General features: G+C 54.6%; 9 protein-coding genes across 9 annotated transcripts; 3 read left to right on the top strand and 6 right to left on the bottom strand.

Moving 5' to 3' along the window:
- Positions 1-457: 457 nt before the first annotated feature.
- BU26DRAFT_66603 (alpha/beta-hydrolase) lies at positions 458-2,826 on the bottom strand. Its single transcript, XM_033836177.1, has 5 exons — positions 2,366-2,826; positions 2,263-2,309; positions 986-2,208; positions 796-935; positions 458-740 (listed from the first exon to the last, which is right to left on the bottom strand). Exons 1-5 carry the CDS (start codon positions 2,474-2,476, stop codon positions 618-620), a joined length of 1,644 nt encoding a protein of 547 aa, XP_033680275.1. The 5' UTR covers positions 2,477-2,826; the 3' UTR covers positions 458-617.
- A 1,016-nt stretch (positions 2,827-3,842) lies between these two features.
- Positions 3,843-4,653, bottom strand: BU26DRAFT_521778 (uncharacterized protein). Its single transcript, XM_033829621.1, has one exon. The coding sequence runs from the start codon at positions 4,584-4,586 to the stop codon at positions 4,089-4,091; it is 498 nt and encodes a 165-aa protein (XP_033680274.1). The 5' UTR covers positions 4,587-4,653; the 3' UTR covers positions 3,843-4,088.
- A 353-nt stretch (positions 4,654-5,006) lies between these two features.
- Positions 5,007-6,546, bottom strand: BU26DRAFT_507959 (uncharacterized protein; the record flags this gene model as incomplete). Its single annotated transcript, XM_033827040.1, has 2 exons — positions 5,007-5,705; positions 6,043-6,546. 2 exons carry the CDS (start codon positions 6,544-6,546, stop codon positions 5,007-5,009), a joined length of 1,203 nt encoding a protein of 400 aa, XP_033680273.1.
- Positions 6,547-8,012: 1,466 nt separating this feature from the next.
- On the top strand, positions 8,013-9,979 carry BU26DRAFT_542192 (MFS general substrate transporter; the record flags this gene model as incomplete). The annotated part of the gene is made up of 8 exons (XM_033831628.1): positions 8,013-8,147; positions 8,200-8,444; positions 8,494-8,687; positions 8,741-9,125; positions 9,177-9,307; positions 9,355-9,631; positions 9,752-9,857; positions 9,906-9,979. The coding sequence occupies exons 1-8, from the start codon at positions 8,120-8,122 to the stop codon at positions 9,977-9,979; spliced, it is 1,440 nt and encodes a 479-aa protein (XP_033680272.1). The 5' UTR covers positions 8,013-8,119.
- On the bottom strand, positions 9,916-11,775 carry BU26DRAFT_607567 (uncharacterized protein). Its single transcript, XM_033835769.1, has 4 exons — positions 11,513-11,775; positions 11,007-11,458; positions 10,426-10,954; positions 9,916-10,369 (listed from the first exon to the last, which is right to left on the bottom strand). Exons 1-4 carry the CDS (start codon positions 11,593-11,595, stop codon positions 10,108-10,110), a joined length of 1,326 nt encoding a protein of 441 aa, XP_033680271.1. The 5' UTR covers positions 11,596-11,775; the 3' UTR covers positions 9,916-10,107.
- A 133-nt stretch (positions 11,776-11,908) lies between these two features.
- Positions 11,909-14,444, top strand: BU26DRAFT_607566 (Arylsulphatase). The gene is made up of 4 exons (XM_033835768.1): positions 11,909-12,277; positions 12,331-12,487; positions 12,542-13,011; positions 13,062-14,444. Exons 1-4 carry the CDS (start codon positions 12,152-12,154, stop codon positions 14,115-14,117), a joined length of 1,809 nt encoding a protein of 602 aa, XP_033680270.1. The 5' UTR covers positions 11,909-12,151; the 3' UTR covers positions 14,118-14,444.
- A 270-nt stretch (positions 14,445-14,714) lies between these two features.
- On the top strand, positions 14,715-17,114 carry BU26DRAFT_578007 (MFS general substrate transporter; the record flags this gene model as incomplete). The annotated part of the gene is made up of 5 exons (XM_033834415.1): positions 14,715-14,914; positions 14,967-15,134; positions 15,210-15,469; positions 15,529-15,934; positions 16,004-17,114. The coding sequence occupies 5 exons, from the start codon at positions 14,715-14,717 to the stop codon at positions 16,686-16,688; spliced, it is 1,719 nt and encodes a 572-aa protein (XP_033680269.1). The 3' UTR covers positions 16,689-17,114.
- BU26DRAFT_66524 (uncharacterized protein) lies at positions 16,968-17,967 on the bottom strand. Its single transcript, XM_033836176.1, has 2 exons — positions 17,796-17,967; positions 16,968-17,695 (listed from the first exon to the last, which is right to left on the bottom strand). Exons 1-2 carry the CDS (start codon positions 17,831-17,833, stop codon positions 17,248-17,250), a joined length of 486 nt encoding a protein of 161 aa, XP_033680268.1. The 5' UTR covers positions 17,834-17,967; the 3' UTR covers positions 16,968-17,247.
- BU26DRAFT_66431 (uncharacterized protein) lies at positions 17,926-18,650 on the bottom strand. Its single transcript, XM_033836175.1, has 2 exons — positions 18,612-18,650; positions 17,926-18,555 (listed from the first exon to the last, which is right to left on the bottom strand). The coding sequence occupies exon 2, from the start codon at positions 18,472-18,474 to the stop codon at positions 18,019-18,021; it is 456 nt and encodes a 151-aa protein (XP_033680267.1). The 5' UTR covers positions 18,475-18,555; positions 18,612-18,650; the 3' UTR covers positions 17,926-18,018.
- Between the last annotated feature and the right edge of the window lie 1,718 nt (positions 18,651-20,368).

The raw sequence follows: 20,368 nt of genomic DNA, 5'->3' as shown, positions 1-20,368 counted from the left end.
GTTCCACTCCTGCGGCCACGAAGGCTTTCCAATGCCCTTCGCCTGCCCCGAGTCCAGCGTATTGAGCGCTGGCGAATGCAGCGGCATCAAAAGAGCGCGGAAAGAACCGGACGATGGGGTCCGCAAGCCCTGCCACAGCTGCAAATACACGCAGGAACAAGAGGCGAACAAGAAGGAGCAGGGTGCCACTACCGACACCACTGGCAAGTGATGTCGGGAGTTGAGACCCTGAACCTGGGCAGAGTGCGGCCTGATGGTTGGGAGGCAGTGGCCGGGAGGTAGCAGTTGTGTGTATTTCATTCCTGTATAGGTCCTTTCGAGCTTCCGGGTTCGGTTGGACCACCTGTCACTGTTTAATTCGGGATGGGCGTCTCACGGTATATCCTGCCTTTCGAGGCATGTCACTCACTTGAAATCAATGATCTGTTTCCCTCCACATGGCGTCTATACACACCCACAGTTTTGAGAAAATGGTGAATATGTTGTCTCTGGGTATCGCCACAGAATACAGCTAATGCCTCGGGTATCTCCCCTTCATTCAAGAAAGCTGCAGCGCTTCCGTATTGTACCATTGCAAGAGATGCCTTCAGAGCGACCATAGCCCCGGGATCTTACCTCTACCATCGGATCTCATAATCATCCGGTTCGCACACGGCATCCTGAGGAGGGAGAGATGCATCGAGCATGTAGCGCTGAGTGTAAGAAGTGATGCACTTCGACGGAGTGTTGGTCGAAGCATGCTTCCAACGTAAGTCAGTCATGGTGCCAAGCTCGAGAGAAGAAGAGACAACTTACGCCGGTCGTATTGAAGGTCAGGACCCGCGATTCTGGAAACAGAGACGCCATTTTCTTTGCAGAGCGGAGGGGCGTCATGGGATCGGCCGTGTTGCCTATCCAAAGAATCGGAACGCTCGTTTTGTTTGCACCCGGCGTGCCTGCGTAAAACGTAAGCTTTAATCTTCTCCTAGTGATTGCGCTAACGTACCTTCGAAAACTTGACTCTTCGGGGGTAAGATATCCAGTTTGCGGCAGACGGCGCCAAGATTCCCCGCTACAGCAAGTCCACCATGTTCGCTCGTTCTCGCCAGCGAATTCACATAATCCCGGTACTCATCAATGGTGGAGATTTTAGAGCGGCCATTGGCATCTAGGCAAGTAATGAGTCTCTCGGCTGCTTGCAAACCGAAAGTGTCACCAATGTAGGGAGAGGCGATGTTTGCGCTATCGATGATAGCCGCTAGCCTCTCTCCTTTGCCCGTCTCGAGTTCGGCGAGAGTCTGCACGAAACCGCGAAGCTGAAGCCTAGGCAAGATAGCGACTGAGAGGGTATCGCTCATAAGATCTTGCCACGTGACGACTGTAGGAATCAGACCCAAAGCGATGGTCGTCTCGGACAGTGGGTCCCCGACTGCAATTGGAGACTTCCTGAGCGAGTCCATGATAGCGAGGTAGCGCTGCTCCAGTTCCTCTGAAGATGTTGCCTGTTGATGGAAGGCACACTTGTCTGGCCCAGCGGCAAAGCACGCCTGGAACAGAAAACGCACAGCCTGATCCGTATCTGAAGGCGAGCTGTCCCATTTGCCGTTGTAGTATTCCTCGGAGTCAACTACTCCATCTAGGATCATTCGCGCGATGCGATCCGGGAAGAGAGAGGCGAAAGTCGCGCCTAGGACAGTTCCATAGCTGACGCCGTAATACCAGAGCTTCGCGTTTCGAGCGTCGCCTCCGAGGCCCTTTTCGCGAAGCTCAATATAGTGGAGGAAATCATGAGCGACTGCGACAGTGTTCGCGTATTTGGCGGTGCCATTGACAGAATAGACGCCCGAGCACCAGTCTCCGTAGGCACCAGTGAGCTGAAAAGAGCGCGCAAGACCGTACTCTGAAGTGTTATCTGGCACCGCGAATGCATTTGCATAGAAGGCATTCCGCGCGATTGGAGAGTAGCCGCGGAAGCAGTCGAGGTCCGGTCCGCTATTATTGACGCCTCGAGGATCAATGCCGACGATGTTGAATTGAGAGCCAACCTTAGCGGCGATGGTTCCATAGTTGTTGAGGACTAGGTTGACGCCAGAGCTACCGGGCCCTCCAGGGTTGACTAGCAAGTCTTCAGCAGAAGCATTGCTTGACGGCTTCTTGATGATGGCGACTTTCGTGGTTCCGACGGAAAGGTCTTCGTAATCAAGAGGGACTTGAAGGAGAGCACACGTGCTGGGTACACAGGTTAGTGATTGGATTGCGCTCGCATATCTGAAGGAGGCCTACAAGTTGTCATAGCAGGGTGTCCACATGAGATCAGCCGTTGGGTTTAGCTGCCGACCGTATTAGCCTTCTATAGGCATATCGAGCAAACACTGGAGGGGCTTACATCTGAAAAGCTGTATACCATCCCGCTGGAGCGTGGAGTCGCCTGGGGCGCGGCTGAAGCGACAGATAGCAGGATTGCCACCGCCGCGGCGGTCGGTGCTGCAAACTTCATGTTGTACTAGTGCCAGGCGAGGAGAGCTTTGCCGACGGCCACCTACGGTAGGTCCTCGAGAGGAGTTGCTGAAGCGCTACCGAGAAGTGCTCTGTGTGCGCAGCTGACCTGGGGCTGATGCGCGAGGGTGGAGGACGAAGGATCAGAGAGTGGAGTAGAAAATATGAATTTCGGCATGTTTAGTGAATGAAGAAGTCTTCCGATGTCGCTAAGGCGAGGAGTGAAAGCTTAGAGAAGGAACGACCAACCGCAGCCTGGTGCCTGGGAAACGGGAAGGAGCTCAGCATCCCTACCATTTCCGAATAGCATCACGAGCCGTATCCATCTCATTGAAGTGGTCACGCTCGAACCATAAGCGACACTACTCGGGCGTCTCCATGGTTCCAGCTGGTTGGTGGCTTGCAGGGACGGAGTATAATTGGACTCGACAGTTCCGAGGTGTGGGTTACCGACCCCAGACTACGGTACCAGGCACGCATTCACCAAGTGCCGTAGCCGCTCCGCGTACCGAGAATGGGTGCCTTCGAGAGGCGCGGGCACAGTGCCAACAACCAGGAACTCAGTGAATGCCGCCAGGGCACCTTCCTGTTTCGGAAGACGCAGGGTGACGGGGCCTGCAGCTCCATGGTCAGACGAACCCGAGCCACACTCAGCTCAAGGCCGAATGCAGCCTCGCCAAGAGAACTGCGGGTGCTCTAGCTATGAGTATAGCTGTACGTGGTATCTCATTCGGCGAGGCTTCGCGAAGGATCGAATTCGCCAGACTCTCCTCGCCGCATAGGACTAGTGGGAAGCTCAGCCTACGCCTCACCCGCTCTCACCACGTGTCGAAGCAACTATTCATCAAGGGGCTTCCCGTGCTCGAGCTCTTCCCTCACTTCGTCCCAGGTGCCAGAGATTTCCCATGTATATCGACGGCGTGCCGCGGTGGGTATGAGCGTGCTCGCCAAATCGGTTTAGCTCCTCTCGAAAGCGACGCCGGACCGAGAGACTCCGCGCGAGTATTCGCGCAGACGCCTTGCCTCGAAGGCTGCGGATAGGACGCGCCCGCAACCCGGGTCCGCGTTATGTCGAACGGGCGGTGTTCAGCAGACGGAACCTGGTCAAACAGCGATACGTGTCTCGGAGGTCGTTCGTGCGTCGCAAGGGCCCTTTCCAATCAGGGTCGCCGTCTCCGAAACAGTGCGGTTACACGAGGGTTTATTGAATTCTTGCAGGGCTGAGTCCTGCAGGGCTGAGGAGAGGGTTGATGGATGGAAGGATGCAGTGACGCGCTAAAGAACAAGCGGCGCTAAGCGATGACGTCATACGGCTCCATAGGCTTGTCCTTCCCAAATGTCTCTCTAACCTCCACACCATTCGCTCACAATATACTTCGTATCACTGCATGCTTCACGTATCAAGTGCCCAGGTGCCTTATAAAGTGTCCCTTGTTGTGTACCGCCCTAGTGCAGTTTTCCGAACCTATCTCTTCCGCGCCTTCACGCAGAACGACATCCCAAGTACACAGAAGTAGGAGTAAAACTTTCATTTAAATTACAACGCCATTCTAGTTTCCTCAGCATTCAGACATCCCTATGTTGACCGTCATCTCCGCCTCATCTTCCTCGCGTTACCTATGCTCCTCCACGTCCGTCTCCTCCGGAGCGTCCACCACAAAGCTGTCCGTCTTCGGGTCGTACGGCAGATTAGGCTTCGTCCCGTCCCCATGGCGCATACGGCGAAAGACACGCAGAGGGAAGGACGGCCGATCAGTAGATGCGCTATAGTCCGTTCGAACGTCATCCACAACCACCGGCTTCCTCGCGCGACGGCGATCGAACCAAAGGCCACCGCAGAAGATCAGCGGGAAGAGGACAGCAATGGCGATGAAGACTGCCAAGAGGCCGGTATAGGCGTTCGCCTCGACGGTATTGCTGAACTTGTGTTCGGCTTGGGTGCGTGGGTAGGATTCACTCAGCTGCGCCATTTGCAGCGGGGGACGACTGGGTATGTAGGGCCCAGTGGAGTTGGTGCCGTTGTGGCAGATCGTTGACATGTTCATGGGGTGGCCCTGCGTGAGCGTCAGGCTCATGGCAACGGCGAGCAGCAGCTGCATCTTCGTGTGCATGTTTACTTTTCTTTATGGTAGGTTTCTGGATTATTGGTAGGTTTGTATCGCGGTGCTAATATATAGGATAATGGTGCATTGTATATCATTTTCAGCGTTCGCATTGTTGGGACTCACATCGTTCGTTCATAGTGCAAGCCGCCTGCAGAAGTACGAAGTCTTCACGAATCGCCCATGTGATTGCCCGGCAGAAATTTCAGGCCCTGGAATGCCACCGAGGGGTGTACTCACTCGTCTCCAAGTATTCGGAAGTTCACTTGCATGTCTCATTCAAAGGGTACTACGGTAGAATCAATGTTCAATGTTTGACGCTTGAATTATCCAGAACCCAGGATAAGTACGCCCACTCTATCAGCGGCCACTACCAACTGAGCAGACACTATCCCATCCCCCAACAATCCCCACCCCGCATGCCCTCGTTCAAACCCCCCGCCCCTCCTTCATAAACCACAGCCGGACATCAGCCTCCGGCTTCTCCGCCCCTCCACCTCCAAGATCCACATCCTCATACTCCTGCCGCGTCTCCTTCGTCCCCCGCGGCATTGCAGCAACGCCACCCTTCTTCTCCTTCGTCTTCTTCTTCCCCTCCACCTCCTCCGCCGTCAACATCCGAACCGGCAACTGCATCTCCTCCCCCCATTCCTGCGGCTTCACCTCCAGACCATCCACCCTCTTAGTCTTCTTCCCCAGCGTGCGGATACGCAGCATGTAGTAGAGCAAGCCGCAGAAGAGGAGCAGCGCGATGCAGATCGCGGTGATGATGAGCGCTTTGCCGGTCTTGGTCAGGTGGTGATGGGTGTGATGATGGGAGGCGGGGGTGGAGGTGGAAGCGGAAGCGGAAGTGGAAGTGTCCAGGGCCTCGCGCATGGCTGTTGGATGGGAGTAGTCGAGCAGGAGTTTGGTGCTATTGGTGCGGTTCGCTGGGCTGGGCCATGTGAAGCCGGTCATTGTGGTGGAGTTGGGGGGTGGGTTTGCGGCGGTGAGGGCGTGGGTGAGGAAGACTGCTGCGAGGAGCGTTGGTGTGATGGTTTTTTCCGCGTCGGGAAGGGGGGGAAGGGAGTCTGGGTGGGCAATGGAGGGAGAGGGGTTGCCGGGAAGAGAAGGGAAGGGAAGGGAAGGCTAATACCTTGATATATTAAGAGCGAGACTTTGCGAGGCAGGCAAAGCGTGGTCCATTTACAATGCGCGAGGCGGTACGAGAGGGAAAGCTGGGGGAAAGTTGCACATTGCCTTTCACAAACGTCCAAGGGCACCATGCTAGATTCTAGCATCCCATCTCTGAGCACTCGACCTCGAGATCACGAACACTAACCGTAGTAACTAAGATGAGTTCAGATCAATATGCGATCCCATTCCATCTGCAACTGACAAGCGCTCAGATAGCATCGCGCAGATGCGCTTTCTCCGGGACACCCAATCCTCCCTCCTCTCCTTCATGCATGACAAAGGGGCCCACCTCCATCGGTTCATCCCGATCCGTACCCGCAGCCATCTCCGGCGCAATTAGTGGCCTCATCAACTCCACCGAGTCCCAGCGCTCCGCCGGGTGCTCAACCTGGCGTTCATCCACTCCCATCATCTCCCGTTCCACCTTCTCTGACCCCTTCTCCACATCTGCACCACGTTGCTCCGCCTTTCCTGCAAGCTTCCCACGGGCAAAAAAGCACCGCGACATCCTCCCCACCAATGGCAGCAAGCACGCCACCGCTACGCACCCGACCACCACGACGGCGATCTGTCCCGCGCTCCAGCCCTGTGTTTTCGGAGGTTGGATATCGGGACGAATACTGGCGCGCGACTCCAGAGCCGCGATGCGAGGTGTGAGCGGGAAGTGTTCGAGGATAGGGGGAGGGGGAGGAGAATTCAGGTATGAGGGAAGAGCGGGGGGATGGACGGGCGCTGCCTGAGCGCTCGGGGCTAAAGCAGCGAGAAGGGCGAGAATTTGGAATGGGGGATACATGGTGCCAGTTTGGTTTTGGTGGTGGTCTTTAGGGGAAGGAAGGGAGGCAGTTGGATCGGCATGTCTTAAAGGATGGGTAGGTTTGGTATACGACGCGCACAATGCAGTAGAAGATATCAGAGCAGGGCATGGAGCGTCTATACAATGTACATTCTTTCCAAGGGACCGGGTGTCTACGTAATGCTATCGGTATTATCAACATCAGCATCATCTGGGTATTGCGAACCAGGAAGCCATACGAATGAATATGTATACCCCGCCCAAATGAGGTTGGGGTCAAGCTGAAGCTCAATATTGATGGTGGTCTAGAGAGGTGAGATGAGGGGAAACGTTCCGACTCCAGACATGGCACTGATGGTGATGGCGTGGAGAGCATTTGCACACCCTTGCTTGAGCGCGGGACTACTTACAAAGAAGCTGCCTATGAACAGCTTGCTCCTGAAGTATTCCTTGGGCACATCGGCCTGCGCTGTCTACGCTAGAGGAAGCTTATTGTGCGTCGTGGACTCGTCGCCGTCTGCAGCCTCAACCTGATCCGCCTCATACATATCCTTCTCGGCGTCTTGAGTGGTGATCATGGTGAAGCGCTTCTCGATGGTAATTCAGCCTGACTGTGACGTAGTTCGTTCACGCAAGCTGGCGTAGGATGTTTCGTGCCCGGCATGCAACAGTGTATCTGAAGTTCGAACGCACTAATCATATCTGCGCAATGGTGCGTCACATCCAGAAGTGCCAGAGAATCGACCGGTGGACGTGCGGGGAATACGATAAAGGTGGAAGGATAGACCTCGATCTCCGAACCGCAGACTCTTTCCGCAAGCGCCTCCCACAATGATATCCATGACTAAAACACGTTTATTTCGTGACTCTACATAAAAAAAAAAAAGGCGAAGGGATCCGCCATGGCGATCCGGGGTGTGGGGTCGACGCTACAGCTGCACTGTCAGTTAGCGCCCGCCACACTTCCCCGACTATGCATGACACTGCAGCAAACGCCACTCTCACTCCTTCTTGCGACATCTTTCGTGCCCTTTTGCAGTTTGCTCTAGGGCGTTTTGCAGAATGTTTTCCGCAGTGACGAGGCCGAACTGCCGAAAACGGCTGGTGGAGATCTGTAGGGAAGTCGTTAGGTTGGAGTTTGGGGCTTCGGACCCGGCTATAATGTCCAGACCGTGCTCAAGTATCATTCATATTCTGAGGATATTGTTCCGTGCGTCCCCGTTCAGAGACCTTAGCACACACTTACGAAGCGTACGTACATGGATGTACGAGCCGTCTCTCGATACACCTAGGTCCATTACAAACGCGAGAAAAGGAGAACCAAAGGCGGGAGAGCGAACAAGACGCGGAGTATGAGTAGTCGCCAGAAAAGTCCAGTCAAGGCTGGAAACAATGCCGCTGTGATGGTTTCCGAAATCGATGAATCGACGCCATTGCTGGTGGAGGAGATCGCAACGCAATACCTGGTGAGCGCGGTTCCTACACATCTGCAGAAATATTCTGACGGACTTAGAGTCGCAATCCGCCAGAAAATAGCGATGGGGACGACAAGCCGAAGCCCACAAAGTCTCTCATGGCGACAATTTCAGTCCTACTGATCGGTATATCGCTCTGGTACGACTTTCAGGAACAATAAATGCTGACAGTCTCCAGGTGTCTTCATCTCGCAAGCCGACACCTCGCTAGTGCTCGCAACGTACGGCAAGATCTCATCGGAGTTCCACGACCTCGAAAGCGGATCCTGGCTTCTGTCGAGCTACATGTTGGCCATGTGCGTTTCCCAACCGTTCTTCGGGAAGCTGTCGGATATATATGGTCGCAAGCGGTGTCTGCAGGTTGCATACACTTTGTTCGCGATCGGAACTGCCGGATCTGGGCTGGGTCTGTCTATGGGCCAAGTAAGTTCGATACCGAACGAGCACATGGTTAATGTTAAGACGGTGCTAGGTGATTGCTGCTCGTGCGATCCAAGGCGCTGGCGGAGCTGGCATGGTGTGCATGGTCTCGATCCTATTGACGGATCTCGTACCCCTTCATGAGGTAGCGCAGTATCGCAGTTACGTCAATGTCGTGCAGACAGTCGGCCGGAGCTGTGGCGGTGTGATTGGAGGTTTCCTCGCATCCACAATCGGATGGCGATGGTAAGGATGAAGTCTGAATGGACACGCACATCGATTCGCTAACCATGGACTAGGGCGTTCCTCGCGCAATGCCCCCCTATCTTCTTCTCCATCTTGCTTGTCCAGTGGAAGCTCCACGTACCCCAGAAGAGCCTTGAGAATAGTAGCAACGAGAGTAGCTGGGATAAACTCAAGAGAATCGACTTTGTAGGCGGCCTTTGGCTGAGTCTGACGATCCTCGCGGCGCTGCTTGTGCTCGATACCGGCGGCCAGAAATTTCCGTGGAGCCATCCGATCATTATCGCCTCGGCCTGCGTCGCAGCGGTCGGAGGCGTGGCCTTCTGTCTGGTGGAACGCTACTGGGCGAAAGAGCCCATATTTCCCCTGCAGCTGCTCACCCACTACGTCGTTGTTACCTCGTATACAATTGTGTCCTTGCAAGCTCTTGCGCAGACGTCTGTAGGTTTCTTATCCTACCGAACTACATAATGAACGCGCTAATGTCCTCAGTTGATGTTCATCGTCCCGATATACTTCCAGGTTACTAGGAACGCATCGACCGCAGTTGCTGGGGCATCGATGGTTCCGGCAGTTCTAGGCAACACAGTGGGAGGTTTGTTAACGGGCTACTGGATCAAGAGGTAGAACCACGGCCAAGGCCCTACGTATCGCCGCTAACAAGTAATAGGACCGGATGGTACAAGCTTCCTACTATTGTCGCCTGCATTAGCGCCGGACTCGCGTTCACTTTGATGTTAACCATGTGGTGGGGCCATACCGGCATCCTGGGTGATCTTGTCATATTCCCAGGTGGCTTCGCGACAGGCGTGGCGCACTCGGCTGTATTCATCGGCCTAACTTCAGGAGTTGCAGAGCATGAGGTCGCCATTGCAGGATCCGGCATGTATTTGAGCGTCAGCGTTGGCGCCGTCAGTGGTATCAGCGGAGCAAGCGCTATCTTCCAGGTCGCCCTTCAGACTGCTTTGAAGCGGGCTCTAGCTGATAGAGCGGACTCAGCGGAGGCAAGTCGACACCCTCCTTCCTTGAGCGAAAGTTGGACATGAACTGATTTAACGTTGTTGAAGATTATCTCGAACGCTTTATCCGACATCAACTATATCCAGAACGTAAAAGGGCACTTGCGCGACTTGATGCTCCCGGCGTATATTTCCGCAATCCACCTCGTCTTCGGTGAGTTGAGTAGGAGTCCCTGAAGCATCAAGGACTGACAATGGAAAGTGCTCGGCCTCGTTTCCTCTGTTGTCGCCTTTGCAGTTGCGGTGTTTACAAGGGAGAGGAAGCTGTTGCGGTGAGTTGAACGAGTTCGACGCGTTCCTCGAATTGCAAGGCCAATATAGAAATAGACGCTGGGAAAGCTTAGAAACGATCTCAATGGTAGTGAATACCATGGAATTAGATATCTATAGCGCTGCTGAGCTGCTCACGGTCGAGAAACTGTCGTCACCACTCCGCTTAGGAAGGGAAATCGATCTGGTATTTCTTGGCCCCAAGTCCAATTATCGAGGTTCCGTATGTGACTTTCGAAAACAGGATTGAGCTTTAGTTCCGTCGGGGACACTGCGGTAAAGACGCCGGATTGCGGGTAGGGCCAGTTGATGGAGATGGTCTGGTTTCCCAATGCACGGAAGATAGGAAATTCTGACCAGTCCATAGATTTGATGATATGATCGCGTGCTTCAGGCCTGGCGATGGTTAAGACTCTTACACCAAAACAAGCTTTGCCGCTAGGTGCACTTACCATACAACGACGTCGATCCAGATAGGATGCAGGACGGTCAATTGGGACTCCACTGGCCGGAGATACTCAGGCATTGCCTCGTAATTGCGCTTTGTAGGGGACACCAGCCAGCGCAACAATACACACATATTGTACATCATGCCGATCTTGACAGCCAAGTCCGGAACCTCCATGGTGATTCTTCCATGCTGGCCTATTGCATTCGAAATCGGACTGTGAGCATTTTGGCTGTCGGGATTGAGCAATGATCTAATGCTCGGAAATGCAGGCTGCGAGAACTCCTCAATATGGCCAGAGTTCTGGACGTGCTGTCGGGTTGACTGAAAAAGGCCCAGCAAGACAGAATCGAGTGGCGTGGTGGGACCCACATGGAGTGGCAATCGCTCCCAGGGCGGGATTTCTTGAGGTCCTTCATGTCCCGGTATCTGTAGGCCAGAAGCGGAGGATATCCAAGCGTCATCAAGAGGATCTGGAGGAAAAGTGTCTAAGAATGCCATCGAGAAGGCGTTCATGGCGCTCACATCCGGAGCTGGTGGGGCTGTCAGTTTGATGTGAATCTTCACATAGGGAGGGACACTCACGGAACTCATCGTCCCAGAAGTGGAACATGGTGTCCAAGGGCGGATGTCCGCTCAATGGAAGGCCCAGAGTAAGACCTGTGTTCTCATCCCGGAATGCTACTGCTCGGACGTCGATCTGGGGCGAGTCGGAAATAGTTTCCAAAGCAGAGCTTTGGCTATGTTCGGATTCATAGCTCATCGACGGAGACGCAGTATCGTTGAGCATGTCCGCAAATTCATCGTCTGCTGTCGCCTGTGCGGGAGTGGACGCCGGAGGTGATGGCAATCTTGACTGGTTGGGGAAGGTCGCGACATCGATCAACCGCAGAGAGGAGCGCGCAGAGCTGATAGCCTCACGTAGGGCTGCTTCGCTAGATTGAAGACGTCTGACCTGGTCTTCGGAGCTGGCCAGTCGCTGTTTGAGGTCTGCAACCTCGTCTTCGAGCTCCACGACGCGGGTCTTCTTGCGAGCGCTGCGCATGGCTGTGAGTACGCTGGCGAAGGCACTCGTCGTCGGTGCGCCTTACCGTGATGCCCTCTGGTTGATTCTATCGAACGCCCGCTTCCGATACAATTGCTCCGTGGACATGTTTACTACGGATCTATCCATCGTGACGGTGCTGTTGTAGTGAAAGGATGCTGTCTCAGGCCCATAAAGCCTGCCCTCATTGGCCGCAGGGGGTGTTTTCGATGGAGACAGATTGAGTGCTTAGGATAGGCATCCTGCATGCATAGATGAGGAGCCATGGTCCCGGAGCCAGACGCGGCCTTCCGATGGCTTGGTGCGGAGTTTGCGTGTGGAGAGTCTCGGGCTGGAAGGGTCGAGGAAAAGGGTTGCCGGCCCCGCACTTCCCCTGATTGGCTCGGCGCTACGTGACACCGCAGCCGTCTAAACTCTCCTCGGCCGCCGCCAAGCATCGCGACATGAACCTCGCCCTGCACCCCATCCGCATTGCCAACGCCCGGGAGCTTAAGCGCCACGAACAGGATGTGCATGACGAAACTAGCACGCATCGGCATCCGGAAAGCGTTCTGTTGGTCATGATGCAGCCGCTCACCGGCGGCGGCAGCGGGGAGGCCATCGTTCGGGCCATGTTTCCCTCGACTTCTTTAATCGCTTGAGCGCCCGTTTTGCTGGGATCTGTCTTATTCCATCGTCCTCCGACATGGCTTTCCTGTCGAAGCTCTTCAACGCCTTCCTCTTGCTCTCCGCCCTGCAGGGCGCGGCGGCGAAGAAGCCAAACATCCTCTTCATCTTGACCGACGACCAGGACTGGCACATGCAGTCTTTGGTAAGAATCAAAAGCTTGTGATGGTGTCCCGCCGTAGAGCTAACAAGATGCAGGCCCACATGCCCTTCCTGCAAAAGTACATGCTCCAGGAAGGAACGCTGTACGCAAACCACTTCTGCACAGTGGCCCTTTGCTGCCCCTCGAGAGTGAATTTGTGGACTGGAAGAGCGGCTCATAACACCAACGTCACCGACGTCTTCCCTCCGTATGGTATGTGGACTCATTCCAGCTTGCTCGGACCCGGCTTTAGCTGACTCCAGAGAGGCGGGTTTCCCAAGGTCGTCCGCGAAGGCATCAACAACGACTATCTCCCAGTATGGATGCAGAATGCAGGGTACAACACCTACTATAGCGGCAAACTCTGGAATGCGCATTCGGTGGACAACTACGACTCCCCTTTTGCTGGTGGTTACAATGGCTCCGACTTTATCCTGGATCCGTTCACATACGAGTACTACAATGCGTGGATGTCTCGCAACGGCGCGCCTCCCGTCAGCTACAAAGGCCAATACTCACCCGACGTTACAGCCGAAAAAGCATACGGTTTCTTGGAAGAAGCTACCCAGCATCCGGAACCCTGGTTTCTTACTGTAGCTCCGATTGCTCCCCACAGCAACATCAAACTGTATCCGGCAGAAGAGTATAAACCTGACATGACCTTCTACGCCGAAAGACACGCCGACTTGTTCAAAGACTACACTATTCCCAGAGACTCGAACTTCAACCCGGAGAAGGTAAGCTGCCTCATTAGTGGTTGTATTCACAATGCTTACGTTTTGTCCAGCAAGGTGGCGTTGCCTGGGTGAAGAGGCTTCCTCGTCTAAATGACACCGTCATCGCCTACAACGACGAATTCCAGCGTTCGCGGCTCCGGGCCTTGCAGTCCGTCGACGAGATGGTAGAGAAACTGATCAGGACTCTCGAGGCAAAGGACTTGCTAGATAACACGTACATCTTCTACACGACAGATAACGGCTATCACCTCAGTCAACACCGCATGCACGCTGGCAAAGAATGCGGTTTCGATACCGACATTCACATTCCACTCATCGTTCGTGGGCCAGGCATCGCCAGAGGTCACCGCAGTAACCTCGTGTCCTCACACACGGATCTCTCGCCGACCATCATGAAGCTTGCTGGCCAGTCTCGCGACGATTTTGACGGAATTCCTATCCCACTCAAGGAGAAAGAAACGCTTGAGGACAGCATCGAGTCGACATCCCGCGCCGAACATATCAACATTGAGTATTGGGGTCAGGCAATCCCTGAGGGGCAATTCGGCCATTACGATGATGGCAGTGCTGGCCAGTGGCCGGGTGAAGACTGGGGCGGCTACGTTCACGCTGTGCGTAATAACACCTACAAGGGGCTCCGACTTATAGGCGAGGACTACAGCATCTACTACTCGGTGTGGTGCACTGGAGACCGAGAGTACTATGACGTCAGGCTCGACCCAGGACAAATGGAAAACTACTTCGACGAGGACGCCACGAAGCTGAGGGAGAACTACGAGATTGCCGGGCGCCCGTTCAAGCACATCGTCAATCGCCTCGATGCGCTCATGATGGTTCTCAAGTCGTGCAAGGGCACTGCTTGCGTTGAGCCGTGGAGCGTCCTCCACCCAAAGAGCAAGATCAGGACGCTGAAGGATGCGCTGTCGCATCACTACGATGCTTTCTATGAGAACCAGCCAAGGGTGTCTTTCGATTCATGCCAGCTTGGCTATATCCGCGAAGAGGAGGGCCCGCAACAACCGAACATCTTCCGCGAGGGAGAGCACAGTGAGTTGAGAAGACAGCCGAGCTTCAAGTACCAGGGTCATTGGTCGTTGTGGACGTAGGCGACAGCTTTTCGCGCATTATGGATCCGAAGGTATTAGTCTCTGCTGAGAGCCGGTATCAGCGTGTGCTTTTTGGGCTACCTCAGACTGAGATATCCGACTTGGCGCATGTCCCAAAAGTCAACAATCCAACCCCTATTTACGTCTCAAGCGCCTACACCGGAGAAGCACACAATAGCGACACAGTTCCCATCTGCAAAAATTCCGTCTTTTCGATAACATAACTCGAACAAGTATAGTCAGGATTCGAAAAACAGGTCCGTGAACGCGCTAATACCCGATTCAGCTCATCCGGCGAGCGGATGATGATTTAAACCCGATCACGTGACGCTCGGAGGGACGAACATCAAATGGCTGGTCGCAAAGAACGAATGAGTTGAGCGAGTGGCTGCCTAGGTGGAATAAATAAGCGAAAGGAACACTTTACTCCAAGGGCTATACGCAGTCCTCTGAGCGTATATAAAGTGAGATCCGCAGTGGTGAGCTTGTTGAGGCCGCCACGAATGTTTCTGCTTCATCAATACTGATTTTAGTGACTCTTTGTGGCATCCTCTCGTCCTCTTGCCGTTGCCTAAGCCGTTTACGACCACATTTACAATGGCGCCTCCCAAAAAGACACTTGAGACCTCCAAGGTCCCCGATCCAACGACGGAACCAGTATCGGCTGTTCTACTGTTCCACACGAACACGGCTAAGCCGCCGCACCCTGCATTGCAAGATGATCCCGCCAAATACCCCCAGGGAATCAAGCTAGCCACTATCGTGGCTAGCATCTTCGCTGTCGTTTTTGTTGCCGCGTTGGTAAGTCCCGGTGCTGCAATCCCTTGATATAGCGGATTTGCTGAAAAGGGTATGGGACCGAACAATTATCAGCACCGCAGTCCCCAGGATAACCGACGAATTCCATTCGATCGATGACATTGGCTGGTACGCAAGCGCATTCCTCCTCTCTGGCTGTTCCTTCATGCTTGTGCTTGGGAAGTTGTACCAACTCTACCCTATCAAAATTGTGTACTTGTACGTCTCCTCCTCTACTCCAACCATTCTTCAATTCTCCGAAAATTGTGCAGCCCACTGACGTGCCCCACCCAGATCCTGTCTCACCATCTTCGAAATCGGTTCCGCACTCTGCGGCGCAGCTCCCTCCTCAGCCACCCTCATCGCCGGCCGAGCAGTCGCTGGCCTGGGGTTCGCCGGCTTGTTCTCCGGCACCGTAATCATCATGGTGCACACTGTGCCTTTGGAAAGACGACCCGTCTTCCAGGGAGCGTTTGGCGCTATGTTTGGGTTGGCGTCGGTGCTTGGGCCGTTGCTTGGGGGTGTGTTCACGGATAGGGTATCTTGGAGATGGTGTAAGTAAATCGTCCTTGTGGTGGCGTGAGTATATGAATACTGACAAGATGGATGGTAGGCTTCTACATTAACCTCCCAATCGGCGGCGTTATAGTCATAGCGCTTATCTTCCTGCTTCATATCGACGACAGACGACCCGCGACCATCAAAAACCTCTCGTTACGCGAAAAGATACAGCGCCTCGATCCCATAGGTACCGTCATCTTCCTCGGCGGCACAATATGCCTCCTCCTCGCGCTCCAATGGGGCGGCACCGAGTACTCCTGGAGCAGTGCGAGAGTTGTCGTCTGTCTCCTCCTCTCCGGCATCCTCCTCATTTCCTTCATCGGTATCCAGATATGGAAGAAAGAAGAAGCCACCGTCCCACCCCGCATCATCACGCAGCGCTCCGTTGCCGCGGCAGTGTACTATGCCTTCTTCACCGGCGCGAGTATGATGGTCGCCGTTTATTACATACCAATCTGGTAAGCCCCAACTCCTATACCCACAACAGCTTCTTCTTCCCATTGTCCCATGCTAACGCAACGCCCAAGGTTCCAAGCCATCCAATCCACAACCGCCATAACCTCCGGCCTCCGCACACTCGCCCTCATCCTCCCCCTCGTAATCGCTAGCATCCTCGCCGGCCAACTAACGTTCCGCACGGGGTACTATGTTCCACAGATGCTCCTCAGCTCCGTTCTCACGTCCGTTGGGGCAGGGCTGCTTACAACATGGACTGTAGACTCGGGAAGGGGGAAGTGGATCGGCTATCAGATCCTGTATGGCTTCGGGCTGGGATTCGGCATGCAACAAAGCAACATGGCGGTCCAGGCCGTTCTAAGCAGGAGAGATGTACCCACCGGCACGGCGCTGATTTTCTTCGCTCAAGCGCTCGGTGGTGCCGTAGCGATGAGCGTTGCGCAGAACCTGTTCGCTTCGCGGTTTACGGACTACTTGGGGGGTATCCAAGGACTTGGGGCGCCTGTTGCTATTGTATTAGGTGCTGGCGCGACGGGGCTGAGGCGCGTTGTGGATCCAGCGGTGTTGGGGGAGGTACTTCAGGCGTTTAACAAGGCACTGATTAAAGCGCTCTGTGTCGTTATTGCAGCGAGTTGTTTTACTATCGTAGGGGCGCTCTCGATGGAGTGGAGGAGTATCAAGCATGGCGAGGGACAGGGAGAAGAGGGCATGCAGGAAGCGAAAAGAAAGGAAGGAGGTGGCGAGGCGAAGGTGTAGGATCGGCGTCGCATGGCTTGAGCGCGTTGACTACGCCTACGATCCTGATCTCAACCTCTTTCTCCACACGCTGTTGTTTCATGTTACTCACTTCATCCTTCGCTCTATCACAGAACGCGAAGACGTAGGCGTATAGAAAGCACATGAGCTCGCAGATGACAAGCCACTAACTGCACTCGACTTCGACTTCCAAACGTTAAGAACTCATACGTTCCCACACAAAGGTAGCCCCTTGGGAATTCACACTTCACTAGTGCGCTTGGTGTTGCATTGGCGGGGTTGGCTCACACGCCCGTCTACTCTCTTGCGATCCCGAGGATGTGTAAGCGGAGCACCACCAGTTATCTTCGCTGGCACCGGCCAGGAATCTGCTCGTAGTTATCACAGTATCTTTCTAGACCCCATATTAGCTCGCGAGGAGCACTACTGTTCAGCCGCGCGAACAGAACTCCATGTGCGATTTTCGCATTCCACGTCATCTCATCCCCCCAAAGACCAACAAACTCAGGTCCCAGCACACATCCCAACGCGCACCGAACTCCGTCACGCCGTACGCCGCTCAACCAAAACCCTCAAAACCGTGCCGTCGGCAAACCCCCACCCGCGCCCTCTGCAGCCCAGCCCGCCAAGCCCCCTCCCCAAACCGGCATAACGCGCTTCCGAATCCGGCAACCCACCCCATCCCCGCACCGCCACAGCATCGCAGATCAGCCGTTTCGGAAGCAGCCAAGCGTCCGAGCCAGCCTACCAAGTCTAACCCGATATGTAGCGGTGCTGGAAATAAAAGGACATCTGATGTCATAGGACGCGTAAGCCGTGCGAGGGTAGTACCGAATGAGAGGTGTGGCTTTGGAATTTGCGGGTTGTGAAGGGGATGAAACACGTGGTGAGCTGGCGATTGGGGCGAAGGATGATCGCCGTGCCGGGGACTGGGTTTGGTGATGTTCTGGGGGCCTGTTTTGGTTGGGGGCTGGGAAATAGTGGGGTGATGGGAAATTGAGGGTGGCCTTTGAGGGGTGAGATGCTGTTGTGGGACTCATGATGAAAGATGCTGCAGGTAAAGTTGACCTGCGATAGCAGTAGGCAAGAACTTGAAGAGATTGAGACATTTTGTTAAGGCTGTATATTACAGTTATTGCAGCCATAAGATGACCAGAACCGGGTTCCGTAAAACACCATTACATGCTCTCTCCCATGAATCCATGTCTCATATGAGACGAAGTGGTGTCAGCTCATAGCTGATGGTAGGTATGTCCAGTCGATTGAACCGTCGAATGTAGACTTTTTCGTATTGATGACCGATTGATGTCGAAGACGAGGCCACACGCGATTACAAAAGGTTCGCGATGGCAAGGAGGCCTCCAGCAATGGCTCCCATCGCGGGAAGGTTGGTGGGCGCAGCAGCACCGGTGGACTCTGCTGTGCCGGTTGCAGTGGCGGAGTTGGCAACAGAGCTCGCCGCCGACTCGCCGGAAGAAAGAGCAGAGCTCAATTCGGACTGGAGGGAGGAAGCCGCGCTTCCCGTAGCCGAAGCAAGCTCGCTCGTAATCGATCCCACGATCGATGAAAGCTCACTGTTGATGGACGAGGCTGCTGACTGAAAACCGGAGTTCTGCGTAGCGGAGTTGATGGCAGAACCGGCCGCCGATGTTGCAGAGGCAAAGTCCGAAGACAGGTCACTCAGTACTGAAGTGACGTCTCCTCCGATGGACGAAAGGAGGGAGTCGACCTGGGCATTGGCGGCGCCGGCACCGAGCGCAGCGATGAAGACAGTGGAGAAACGCATTGTGGTGGTGTGAGAAGTGGAGTCGAACGGATGAAATCGATTGGACTGTGGTAGATGGACGGTAGCTGAATATCAACGGATCTGAGTGAATGTGAGATGGAGAAATGAAATGCTCAGGGAGGCGCAAGCTCTTATACCTCCTGCAGGACGTAATACTCGCCTCAATGGACTAAGCTTAGGGCCGAAGCTCATCAGCAGTAACACAAACAAACGGGGGCCATGCCGTGATCCCTCACGCACAGCCTCAGCATTTCTCTTACGTACCGTGAAGCTCTCTTATTGGTGAGCACCGCCACTTCAAGCACTTCTCATGCCGTTTGCGGTTAATGAATATGGCGGCTGGCGTCGCCATTGGCGCGTTCCTTGCTTATCCGCGTCCGTTTTTGTGGGGAAAGGGCAGGGAGGCAAAGCTTGGTCTGGGGGATCGCCCCAACGCTGGGACGCCGTAGTCTTCGTCATGACGAAAGGCGGTGCTAAAATTGCGACGGCTGTTAATGGAACCATGGCGAGAACCTGTTTGTCCGCCGGGGTTGCACGATTCGCGACTGTGGTGGCGGAGCGGATTGTGTACGACAGTACTGTGTCGCAGTAAGCATGGCCGGACATCTGAAGCATTTCGCACAGTGGCCGAGAACCGCCCAGCAGAGCCTCCTTTGACGTGTCTCCTGATGGCTTAAAGTTGATCGCAATTCGTTCATGCTAAATCCTGGAAAAAAGGTGCTAAAATCAGCCATGACGATCCGCGCGGCTGCTTGAAGCTGCTTGGACAAAGCGCATTTCCTGAAACGGTCAGCGTTTTCTTGGCCGACTCCTCAATTCGGCCGCCTTCCACAGCCGCGAGACGCTCATGAGATTCCGCGAAACTGCCCTGCAAGTGTCGGTTGGAGGCATGATGTGGTCCGGGAGGGCCATGAGGTCATCGATCGAAAGATCCTGCTTCGGTGGAATTGTCGAGAAATTTCCGCGTCGGAGCGTCTCAAGCTCGGATATTGTTTCGAGAGCACATCAGCCAAGGCAGGGAACCAGGAAGCGTTGAGGTGAACTGGCGTGTTGGTGATGCGGTGGCGTCCATACAAGCTTCAGCCCTGTGGACGGATAAATCGGAGCCTCAGGGTGCCAGGGTGAGGCTTGCTGTTTCTAAATTCGGCCGCGGAATTCTGATTCCCATCCGCGCCATCTGCATCTCTCTCTGCTGAACACCCTGGCGCTTCGCCAATGCCAGCTGCTGCGATGGAAAAGTCCTCATTTCTGCTTCTGCTCCTTCGGTCTGGACTCCGCGGCTACCCGCACCTCATACACCAGCTCTAGACCAAGACGGCGTCGGAGTTACTGTGGTTACGCACACTCCGCCGTCTCTCGAAGCCCGCGGTCGCTCCGTCTCGAGCCTCTCTTCGACCCGGGTATCCGAACCTATGGATTACGAGTCCCGTGTGGTAGATCGACTTTCTCCGAGAGCACGGGAGTGAAGCTGTTTTGCTCGCACTTCTGTGGCGAACCCTTCCTGATCTCTGCAATCCAAAGACGCATCATGGTGCTTTTGGCTCGTAGTTGTTACTCAGGCTTCTCGTTGCCGAATGTCTTCTCAGTTCTCGCTTCTATTGAGAGATCAAAGATCAAGGGGCCAGTCTCGACAAACGGCCTTACGCCCTCGATACAGTTCAGCGACCTCGAAAATTGCGTGTCTGGCAGCTGTCCCTCAAGGCATCCGTAAGAATCCAAATATCGAGCCGGAAGTTGCGCGGCGAGAGAGCATTCCAAAACCCGGAAATGCTGCAGATCAGATCGCCCTCCGTAAGAAAGGATGATGGCGACTCCTCAGCGACGCCCTGACGCTCTCCAGAGCCTACTCGTTCGTCCGTAGTCATTCCTTTGCAGTCGCTGGACGGCTTCTGGC

The sequence above is a fragment of the Trematosphaeria pertusa genome (genome assembly GCF_010094035.1).
Source record: "Trematosphaeria pertusa strain CBS 122368 unplaced genomic scaffold BU26scaffold_12, whole genome shotgun sequence".
Classification (NCBI taxonomy): Eukaryota; Fungi; Ascomycota; class Dothideomycetes; order Pleosporales; family Trematosphaeriaceae; genus Trematosphaeria; species Trematosphaeria pertusa.
Note: the sequence above shows the minus strand (reverse complement) of the source record. Positions and strands in the feature narration are given on the sequence as shown.

What these genes read in the sequence shown, in the direction of transcription:
- BU26DRAFT_66603 (XM_033836177.1), bottom strand. Translation starts at nt 2,476, where the DNA reads ATGAAGTTTGCAGCACCGACCGCCGCGGCGGTGGCAATCCTGCTATCT. An exon ending in GAAGAGTCAAGTTTTCGAAG is followed by an intron (nt 936 to 985) that starts GTACGTTAGCGC and finishes CGTTTTACGCAG; the next exon opens with GCACGCCGGGTGCAAACAAA. An exon ending in TGACCTTCAATACGACCGGC is followed by an intron (nt 741 to 795) that starts GTAAGTTGTCTC and finishes TTACGTTGGAAG; the next exon opens with CATGCTTCGACCAACACTCC.
- BU26DRAFT_521778 (XM_033829621.1), bottom strand. Translation starts at nt 4,586, where the DNA reads ATGCACACGAAGATGCAGCTGCTGCTCGCCGTTGCCATGAGCCTGACG.
- BU26DRAFT_607567 (XM_033835769.1), bottom strand. Translation starts at nt 11,595, where the DNA reads ATGGATAGATCCGTAGTAAACATGTCCACGGAGCAATTGTATCGGAAG. An exon ending in CTTCTGGGACGATGAGTTCC is followed by an intron (nt 10,955 to 11,006) that starts GTGAGTGTCCCT and finishes CAGCCCCACCAG; the next exon opens with CTCCGGATGTGAGCGCCATG. An exon ending in TGGATCGACGTCGTTGTATG is followed by an intron (nt 10,370 to 10,425) that starts GTAAGTGCACCT and finishes AACCATCGCCAG; the next exon opens with GCCTGAAGCACGCGATCATA.
- BU26DRAFT_607566 (XM_033835768.1), top strand. Translation starts at nt 12,152, where the DNA reads ATGGCTTTCCTGTCGAAGCTCTTCAACGCCTTCCTCTTGCTCTCCGCC. An exon ending in CGACGTCTTCCCTCCGTATG is followed by an intron (nt 12,488 to 12,541) that starts GTATGTGGACTC and finishes GACTCCAGAGAG; the next exon opens with GCGGGTTTCCCAAGGTCGTC. An exon ending in CGAACTTCAACCCGGAGAAG is followed by an intron (nt 13,012 to 13,061) that starts GTAAGCTGCCTC and finishes CGTTTTGTCCAG; the next exon opens with CAAGGTGGCGTTGCCTGGGT.
- BU26DRAFT_66524 (XM_033836176.1), bottom strand. Translation starts at nt 17,833, where the DNA reads ATGGCTGCAATAACTGTAATATACAGCCTTAACAAAAT. An exon ending in ATATACAGCCTTAACAAAAT is followed by an intron (nt 17,696 to 17,795) that starts GTCTCAATCTCT and finishes CACCCCTCAAAG; the next exon opens with GCCACCCTCAATTTCCCATC.
- BU26DRAFT_66431 (XM_033836175.1), bottom strand. Translation starts at nt 18,474, where the DNA reads ATGCGTTTCTCCACTGTCTTCATCGCTGCGCTCGGTGCCGGCGCCGCC.